General features: G+C 39.2%; 2 protein-coding genes across 2 annotated transcripts; both read right to left on the reverse strand.

Annotated features, from left to right (window-relative positions):
• Positions 1-107: 107 nt before the first annotated feature.
• Positions 108-4,556, reverse strand: cUnh22orf39 (chromosome Un C22orf39 homolog). The gene is made up of 3 exons (XM_080765377.1): positions 4,511-4,556; positions 3,178-3,345; positions 108-2,974 (listed from the first exon to the last, which is right to left on the reverse strand). Exons 1-3 carry the CDS (start codon positions 4,538-4,540, stop codon positions 2,843-2,845), a joined length of 330 nt encoding a protein of 109 aa, XP_080621503.1. The 5' UTR covers positions 4,541-4,556; the 3' UTR covers positions 108-2,842.
• Positions 4,557-4,976: 420 nt separating this feature from the next.
• On the reverse strand, positions 4,977-9,673 carry ufd1l (ubiquitin recognition factor in ER associated degradation 1). The gene is made up of 12 exons (XM_080766357.1): positions 9,549-9,673; positions 9,199-9,331; positions 8,957-8,989; positions 8,731-8,852; positions 8,142-8,272; positions 7,879-7,951; positions 7,712-7,780; positions 7,506-7,577; positions 7,343-7,393; positions 7,055-7,143; positions 6,118-6,202; positions 4,977-6,027 (listed from the first exon to the last, which is right to left on the reverse strand). The coding sequence occupies exons 1-12, from the start codon at positions 9,549-9,551 to the stop codon at positions 5,956-5,958; spliced, it is 933 nt and encodes a 310-aa protein (XP_080622483.1). The 5' UTR covers positions 9,552-9,673; the 3' UTR covers positions 4,977-5,955.
• Between the last annotated feature and the right edge of the window lie 913 nt (positions 9,674-10,586).

The following is a 10,586-nucleotide window of genomic DNA, read 5'->3' on the forward strand; positions in this document are numbered from 1 at the left end:
CGCAATTTCCAATTTCCGCTATTACCCATTGTTTTTTTCCGCAGTTTTCCGCAATTCCTCCGGAATATTCCGCAATTTTTCCGGAACACTCCGCAATTTATCCGCAATTCCTCCGCAATACTACGCCAATTTTTTATTTTTTAAAACACTCCGCAATTTGCTAATGTTTCTCATCCTCCGCAACACCGCAATTTTTCCGGTAAATACAACACATTGAGCAGGACACTGCAGGGAGTTGAACATGGGCTATAACATGGGCTATAACCCATCGTTTTTGTCATTTCGTCATTTATTTCAAATCCTCAAAAATGATGAAAAACGGCGCGCTATAGTATGCCGTACGATATGGGCTATAAAAAAAAGTTATCCTCGTTTCTCATCATTTTGGACCATATCGTACGGGGTTATAGCCCATCGTTTTTTGAATTTTTGGAGAACTTGATGTTTAGACAATACGGTAGAGGAAGAATAGCTTCAAACTATTAATCTTTTATATTTCCATTAACAGATGTAACATCACACCACCATTGACATCATCCTTGTGCTTCAGAATCAGATGCTGTTTTGGTGCGGTAGACAGAGTATAATCCATCGACTTCTTGACATGTCACATTGAAATGTCACTTTTCTGGGTTATGTCTTCATTATTTAGCTGGATTATGGTTGCACTTTTGAATATTGCGAATTGAATGATCTGTTTTCTCACTTCACAGCAAAATTGTGACATCACCTAATTTTATGTCATAAAAGGTGGCAAGTGCTCAGGGAAACTTGTATGTGATCTTTCACAACAGGAAGTCAAACCAAGTCAGCACCACAGAATATGAGGTCATTGACATTCACACAACAGTCATTTTGCTATCCCTCCAATTGTAACAATTACTAGTGTCAAAATGACAAAGGACACCTGGTCTTGTTTGTTTTGCTTCATGTCATCAAGATTGTTTACATTGTGTACTTATACTTGAATATGTGCATGAATCTACAGATGGGTGAAAATGTTAAGCAAAGGCAGTATTGGCACGGTGTTGGGCTACCAGTAATGGTTCAATGCATCTTGGTTTAGATTAGTATCTGGGACTCAATTAGAACACCATTCAACATGTATTTATTCCATTTCATATTTTGATAATGGTGGTGTAGAGCATATATGTCTAACACGTAGGTCCAAAATTTCCATAAGACGTTTAACTGGGTTGAGATCTGGTGACTAATGCTTTACACATACTGTCTATTTCATACTCAGACCATTCAGTGACCCTTGGTACCCTGTGGATTGTCATCATGGAAGAGCCTTCCCTTCAGGATAGAAGTGCTCTGAAGTGCATCATAGAATGAACGTGGTGATCACTCAAAATAACGTTGTATTGATTTACAGTGACTCTTCCCTCTAAGCCAATTCCACTTATTTATTCAGGATTTTCATTTGTCACCTGATTGTACTAATTTCTTGATATGTTGACCGGAGATTGCCAAACATGTTTCTGTTGTGGAATGGAAAAACAGACCATCCTACACCTGATAAATTCATTATGCATTTGTGCAATTCTTTATGTATGAATATAACTCCTACAACACAAGAAAATGTAGAGACTCAGTCTTATTGAACAATGTCTACATGTCTTGTGAACAAGAAACTTAACACCACGACACCACGTTCATCATGACAATCTGAGCAGCAATCAGCTGTGTGAAGTGAGGGGCGCTCTTATCATTGTACATCATCATGTCTATTTGTGTAGGACAAAAATACCGATTTGCTCAGACACATGACGTCAATTCTCCTTTCATTGTCAATGGGAATTTATGTTTGTGTATGACAAAAAATTACACTAATAGCTGAAAATCAAAAAAAGGAATACGGCTGCATACTGCCGAACTGCACAGTACAGGAGAAGCAGGTTCATAAGAAGTAATGTTTCAGTCACTGATGACCTTCAGGGTTCTAGCATGCTTTTTGCCTACATACCTGCTTTTAAAGTTTGTATTCAGGATTAATAAAAGGGGGGGAAAAGCTGAATGTTACATGTATTGGATTAAATAAAAATGCTGCACATCTCATCTGCAAAGACTTCTACTGAATATACCATGAAGATGTATTGTACATACTGTAAGCATAATCCCACTGACAACCTTAAATTGGAATCATGATTTGATCACCACAGTGCATACAGCATATAGGGCTCACTCAAAGATCTCTTATGTCCATGTGTAGACAAAATGTGAAATGTTGATTCTCAATGTTAGTCACTTTGGCCTGGCCACTATGGAGATGCTTTTCACTCACTCACTTTAGATATAACTGCAATTGGTATCCATGATTTTCCCCACATGGCTCAAGAAATGTCTATCTACTTAGCTGGTCATCATCACAGCAATGTCCAACCCTGGAGAACAATAACAACTTGTTTCTAAATCATCTCTTTTTCACCTATTACAGTGCACCAAAAAGGATTTCTGATTTCTTATATTTTAGGTGAGAAATAGGCTATGCAGATTCTCAATATCCACTGATCCTCAAACTTTTTCATTTCAAGGACCCTCAGTTTGTATGCATTAGGTCCATGGATCCCTAGAACTGGGTGTGGTTACATGTAACCATATGGACCCGTAAGTTTACAGCTTGTTTAAAGATGAACAGTATTTAGGAGCTTCCAAGCAGTATGGGGGAGTCAGTAGTCCTGATGCTAATGCTGATTCTGTCTGACCATCAATGTCTGCACCATCACCTTTTGGTATTGCCTCTAGGTTTGCGTGGAACCCCAACGGAGATCCCCAAAAAGTACCAGGTAGCAGAGTTGAGTCGAACTGAACATTTACTGGAAAAGTGCCAATGGATTATTCAGGAGTCCTGAGACTTTTCTTGGTTTAGGGGCATATGCCAGTCTCTGGGAGGCTCTTGTCTCAATTCCCAAATGGGGGAAACCTTTCTCTGCTCTTCCACCCTATGTCTTTCACTCTTCAGTAATGCCTCCTGCACAGAAACAAACAAAAAAATCTCTTGTAAATTACAAAATGCTTTTTTAGAACACACTCTAAAGAGCTGGCCAACAAAATAAAATATCTCTCATTTTAAAACCTACTTGGTATTGAAGAGAATAAACTGTGCATTTATAATAAGAGAAAGAAAATTCCTTGATTTATGTTTTAGCAGACATCTGTATCTATTGACTGTACCTTGGCCTCTGTGCTTCTGTGTTTCTCCCATTCTCTGCAATTTCTGTAGTCTTCTTTCCACTGTTGACAGTATGGTAATGTACCATACGCATAATAGTGGTGGAAACGGTTCAACAGGCTTTTACAATGACTGAACTCACTCCAGTAATCATCACAGGCACGGGGTGGCTGAAGACAGACAAGAGACAGAATTAAATGTATGTCGAGAACAGTAGAGAGAGAAATACAAACCCTCCTCCATGGCCTGTGAATGAATGAATGAATGAATGAATGAATTTTTATTTTCGTGTCTTGTCAATTAAGACCCATCCCTTACGGGATTATAAGACACCAACAACATAAATAAACAATTTCACGTTCACTTCCCACACAGAAGTTACACAAATGATCAAAACAAAAACAGAAATAAACATTATCATAAAATAAAATAATATAATAAATAATACATCACATATAAGTTTTCTTTGTCCTTATGTCCCAAGCTTTCTCTATATATTCTGCTAATGCAAATATCTTTTGTTCGAAAATCCATCTCAGTCGCTCTGCATCACTTAACCACATCAAATCTATATTTTTACATCTGTTAAATAACTTTTGACGTAGCTCATGATACAACGGGCAATAGAAAAGAAAATGGAACTCATTCTCAATATCATTTATGTCACAGTAGGTGCAAATACGTTCTTCTTATGTAACTCCTCTATACCTCCCAGTCTCAAGGTGCAAGGGCAAGATCCCAGAACGAAGTTGGGCACATAGGGATCTTTGTCTTTTGGATGTCTTTTGGCCTGTGTGTTAAACTGTGCAACAGTGACACTTGGTGAACAAACGCTATAACTTTGTGCTCAGACACAGACCCAGCCACACACATGTGTCTGGGTGCATGCTGTCTATAGGAGTGGTTGCAACACTCAAAAAGACAGGTGAGCCAACTGCAACAGGATTGAAGCCTTTAATTTATTAAATACAAATTTAAAAACCTATATTTTTATTGTAGTGTTTCTATTCTAAACATTCATTCAGACAATCGGTGCTACATCCGATTAACTTTCACATTGCAATTACTAAGATATGGTTGATTGATTTGATTCCCAGATCAAAATCAGGCTGGGTTTAGTTTTGGCCACTGTTCTTGTATTCTTGGGCTGTCAAGTTACATTAGCCAATTAGCATAGTTAGCTAGACATGATTGACAATTTGACATCAAGCTGCTGTTACACAAGTTCTCTTCTTTGCAACTCTATTCAAAATTAGCAAACACTTGGCTCAAGTCTGTTAGAGATGAACTGTCCAATGTCACATTGCAGTTTTATATTTTAAATGTAATACTTGCCCTCCAGATTGCTCTTTCGCTCCCCTCCATTGCTGCCGTATGGATGACGTAGTGTCGTAGTCACGTAACGTAGAGACGTGTGAAGGCTACGTGTACGTGACATTCCAATTTCCCATGGATATTATTCTGGCTGCTGCTGGCAAGAATGTGGAGTGCAGAGGCACTTTGAGATAATCTGTGATGGGATGGAAGGAACGACACCCGATACGGTTGTAGCCTACTGGTTTTAAGATGTGCTGCTGACACTCATGTTTTATGATGTCACTTGACTTGACTAATATGTCAGCTGAATATACCCAAATATGGCGGTGGATTTAAGTCATGACGGGTACTTTGATATATCTCCATCCACATTCATTGAAAATACACATTGGGTATGGGTAACCATAGCAAGCAGCACACACACACACACACACACACACACACAGTCTCATACATCAATAAAAGAAAGAGGACCACACAAGTATTTAAAATCAAAACATTTTATTTAATCTATAAATAAACCAAGCAAAGGTAATGTAACAATATTCCCGATTTGGGAGAACAATCGGGCCCTGAATCAAAAAAAGGGGGGGATTTCCATCACTTAGAAAACAAAAGAACAGGGCTATCATTACTCAAGTGGAAAGGGCATTAGGATTAATTTAGGATAATTATCAATAAAAGGCATTCACAAATTAACAAAATATACCGGTACGGTATTTACCCTTTAGAGAGAATAAGAAAAACAAATCACAATTTGTTTGAGGTGCAAAACTGTAAAATTAATTCAAATTCAGCTGCAAAAAGATCCAAGGTTAACAGATTTGTGGTGGTGGCAGATTTATTCTGGTCAATTATAAATCAATGCTTGCTGGCTGCACTTTGCGTTCTTTCCCAGTACTTTATACATGTTTGAAGAATTAAGTGTATAATATAATCCCAGCAGGATCGCAAAACCGCAACATCCAAGGGACAGAAAAATATAATCCCAGCTCTTTCAAGGACACCTTCACCACTTTTCAATGTATCTTCATATAATTGGTCCTTCTCACTCAAAATAATTCTACTGTAGGCAGTTCAGAAATCCATCCACCAGTGACATCATTGTTAGGCAGATTTTATTTTTGAACTAGATTTAAAAATATATATATATTTAGATTTGTATTATTGTGAGAACGATGGCTTCCATTATAGCATTGCAACTTTTCAGGAATAGAAAGCCTGCCGTTTCTATTAGCTTGGATTCCCCATCGATGATGTCACTGGGTTTCTGAACTGCCCACAGCCCTCCTATGAGAGACAGACTGAGTAGGAAAGAAATTGCCATTTTATCATGAACATTAGTGAGGACCAATTATATTAAAAGGTAGGTTGAAAAGTGGTCCTAGTTTATTTTTGATACAGTGGATGTAGGACAGATATAGCGAGCTTGTGTAAACCAGTCTCTTCTGCTGATTCATTCTTCAAGGTTTTCTACCCTTTTTACGTAGTGACTGTCCTTCACCAGAGAAGGCAATGAATCTGTCAGCGTCATCCTGAAAGTAACAAGGAAATAGAAATGTAGACATATCCTGCATACAGAATGCTAAATAGAATTGTTGTTCCATATTAATTTCAGTACTTACATCATCTAGAAGTTTCTTGGGCAGGGGCCTAGAGTTTCTGATGAAGGTGATCCGGCCCACTTTGTATTCATAGTTAGGAATTCCTCTGTGTTGAAGAAGTTAGTAAGCCGATTTAGAGCAGAGATTACATGTGTAATACACAAAGAGAGAACTGCGGGTAATATGCTGAGATAATATCTAAGATGCAAAGTCCAAAATAGATGCTAGGATATCGTAACCTGACTTTGCCAGCTGGGGGCGGTATTGGGTAACCATGTTCCCCAACACCACATCCATCTGGAATCTCGCAGGGAGTTGAGCTAACGCCGAACCGCTCCGTACAGAATCAATCAGCGTGAGCTAAGGGCGGGATATGTGCGAAACCGGATGTGAAGCTATACAGACACGTCAATATGATTGGTTGTGTTTGCACGCCCACACGGTGATAGACAGACGGTCCCATCCAATCATCTACCATGTATCTTGAAAAAAAGGAACAGCCCCGTCATCGAATTTGCTTCCGCGATCCCAGATCCCAATAAGCTGTGAAACAAACATGTGTAGCAAGCTTCTTGGATCTGGCAGCGTCAGGTTAAGGATATCGTCGCTGATGGACAGAAACCAGCTATCTCCATTTTTCACATTGACAATGTATAATGTCAAGATACCAAGTTTGATGAGGCCAACATTTGGCTTTCGGAAATTCTGTCTGTGGACTTTCTAATGTCATGTGGCAGCCAAGTCTGTGGACAAGTGTGATTTTTTTCCCTCTTTTTTCATTTCCTGAAAAGTTAATATTTTGGACATAGGTGGTTTCTGCCCGACAGCAGAGATATGTTACTAGTACCAGCAATGTAGTTCCTTTACTCCCATACCGCTATGTTTTTCACTTGCTGAATTAACATGCTGAAATAAATAAATAACAAAACAAAAATGTACAGTTGAAATGCATGCTAACCTTTTAATATCACTTGGGTCAATAGGTGCAGGGCTGGGCTCAATGCCCTTCAATTTGCCATCCAACCGATTACCATTGCCAGTGAAAGCCTGAGGGGAAAAAAAGTAATTCATTATCACTAACATCAGCTAATTCCGCTCATAATTAAAAACACAATTTTTTGCAATGTATACAGATGAAACCAGGTGCGTCTGACCAACACTGTTCTTTCATGTAAATCTGTGCTTTTCAGGAACAGCAGAAAATAAAACATTGCTAAAATACATTAGTACAAAAAGATATACTCACTCTGAATCCAATATCCATGTCTGCATAACTGCTGGGATCTCCTTCTTCCTCCTGTCAAAAGAATGAATGTTATTTATGAGGGTCCGCAGCAAAGCTCTTCTAATCAGATTCAGGTACTTTTAATGCAACTGTTTCCTAGACAAATAATCCGTTTTGTCCTTACTGTGGGTTCCTCATGGTGTTGGGGCCGTCTAAATTCAGGTTCTTTGTAACCCAGTGGAGCATCAAAGTCCACCTGAAAAACAATAAGACTCAAGACTTTGAGACAAAGTAATGTAAAGCTATAGACAAAGTAAAATAATCACCTATGAATTCAGCATTTGTTTGTAGTGTTGCATTTAGTAATGAGCAGTGTATGGTGAATCTTACATTCATGTCACACTCAATGATGGATACAGCCTTATCTGGCTTGGTCTCCATTACCCGCAGTTCATAGATCTGAAACAAGTAGTTATGCTTAACTGAACAGGCTACGGTAGAATTAAACATTGGACCTGGACTATAAGTAGAATACAACAAACAGATTTTAAAATGACCTTTTCGTTGTAGTTGATTGCGACGACATCGCCTGTTGTCAGGCAGGCAAAGTTTCGCAGTGCGTTTTCCAACCTGGAAAAAATAACACAAGTTAAACCCTGCTTATAAGAGAGGATTGATTGATAAAGAAAAAAAAACGATGATAGTTATATTTACAGTAAGTTAACGGTAACTTTTTAATCCTGCTGAAGTTACTAACATAATTGTCTGAAAAGGTAATAAGGTAGAAAACATGAATAAGGTGATCTTGAATATTTCATACACTGCTTTTGGGTTTGTAATGTCCAGGAAGTCTGGGCTCTGTGGCTGGAATTTGGAGTAAGTGGCCACCATGAGGTTAACACTTTCTACCTGGACCAGACCACCTTCCTCCAGCAGGAGATTCTGCATCATCTGCAAGGAAAAACATTAACTACGTGTTTATTGCATGCTATTTAACAAGTAACCGTACTGTAAATGCCACTATAAACAAAATTGTTGATATACCAGTTCAAAATACAGGTCAACAACACAGTGCTGTAGACCTGCAGCCTAGGTTTTTCACTTTATCAGATGGAATACTATAATTATTCCCTGTGCGACTTGCGCCCGCACGTGGTCGACCACGTGCAAGGAAGAATAAGAAAGAACATAATTTAAACTCGTTCAGAACCTACATCATATTTTAACAATATGAGCTCACACGAGCTACAGCCTGACATATTAATGGACAAAGGGCACACAAACACCTTGATGTTTATTATCTGCTCACATAATGTGCAAGTATTATGATTGCTTCAGTGAAATAGTGAATCAGTTCAGCAAAGTGGCCCATTTCACCCACACCTACTCTAAGCTGTTTTATTTCTTACCCAGTGTGGTAAGTAGCAGATCCCCTCGTCTGCAACAAACTCCAGAACACCACAGTGTGTCAATCGGTCTGAGTTCTTGTTGGTTAATTTGAACAACATGGGATATGTGATGTTAAGTCTGCCTGTATAGTAGGGCAAAGGAAGAGTAGAACGGTGAGACACCGATATAATGACTTTTGCATCAAGTATGGTACTGCAGTAGGGTGGTTAAATAAAATGTACTTACTGAGCTGATCAAGAGCAGAGGGTGGCATTATAACTGCAAAACAAAAAAACAAATAATTCCGACTCTATAATCATTCTAACAATGATTATATATGTATACAATTTCATAATTTAAAGGTTCTGTTTACACAGTATATCCTTCTCATCCATCATTTGTAAGTCCGAGAGTGTACAAATTTAACCAAATGATTATGGCCTATGGGTCCATTTGGTTATATACAGTATATTAATTCAGTCAATTACTTTTTCCTCCTTTCTCCACATCGGAGCGATCGTTTGGACCTGCCAGCATGGACACAGAGAAGCAGCGGTACTGGGTGGAAAAGCGGTTCTGGAAAGCCCGTGGGATCGGGTGGTCGAACATGTTGAAGGAAAACTGTGAACAAAAAACAGAACTGGCCGCATGAGCAAAACCGCTCATGTACCTATGACAGAACCATGAACGTCTTGTTTAGCCTGCATTGTCATGACGGGGCATCTTTGTTGACTATAGCTAGTCGACAAACTGTACTGTTCAGGTACGCTCTGCAATAATTGTCATGACAACAATTTGTCATTAACTGTCACCTAAATGTCTTTGCGTGTTTACTCACCATATTCACACAGTGAAGTTAATGTTTTCGATACAGATACTCAAAGCTTGGACAGTTTCTCCAAACAGAAAATTCTAGTGTTGTTGTCTTCCGCTTCGTCCCGGAAGTGCATGGGCTCATTGGGGCTGACTGCAGGAAGTTACGACATAGAGGACTGTGCTTCGGAGCAGCGGGGGCGGGGTTTACCTGGAACTGTCACTGTGGTGGCATCATAGACTGTAAAAGGGTGGCATCCATAATTAATATCGCAACCCCGTCCCTATAATTTAACCATAACCTCGCAAAAACTATGCATAACCCATAACCTTAAATTTAACCTCACAGAATAATAACATAAAAACCACGCCCATCGGGTAGATTGTGTAGAATGCTCTGCTTCTGTCTTCTCCCTGTACTTGCCAAAAGTCAAGTGTCTTTCTTTAAGCCATTCATCTCTCTCCTCCTGTCTCTCCTGTCTGAAGGATCATCTTTAAAAAAAAACTTTTGATCAAGTTAGGTGGCTGTGCAATAAGACTACACCAATTAGATCCAGTGCTATGCAGTCCAACATGTAGCCATAGCCCAGACAGAGACATAGAATATAAATTGAGCATCTTGGTGTCTAACAGGTTGAGATAATAGTCTTGTGGAGCTCCTACTCATTCATCTATGTGCTGTCTTGCAGCTCTTTGTAGGCCACCGTTTGGTATGTTGTCACCATGGCCACATAGGGCTTGGCTTGGGCCAGGTCAACTTTCTATTGATGAGGTTCTGATTATAGAACATTTGTACATTCTCTATTAGTTCTTGAAGGAAGGCAAAGGTGCCGCTATGTGTGAAGGGTCAGGCTACTTGCAATACATAGCTATGGAAGCTGATTCCCAGGTCTATCACTCTCCAGAGTTTACGTTTTGATTTTGTTGAGGACGAGGGTATCACTCATGCTCGTGACCACTTGACAAAGGAGTAGAATTAATTAATTTCTTTATTTTTGTTTCCATTGAGTCGGATTGGCCGGGCCTCGTGTGGCACACTCATGTTCTCAACTTCATCCATATT

The sequence above is a fragment of the Protomyctophum bolini genome (assembly GCF_963924005.1).
Source record: "Protomyctophum bolini genome assembly, chromosome: 6".
In the NCBI taxonomy this organism is placed as follows: Eukaryota; Metazoa; Chordata; class Actinopteri; order Myctophiformes; family Myctophidae; genus Protomyctophum; species Protomyctophum bolini.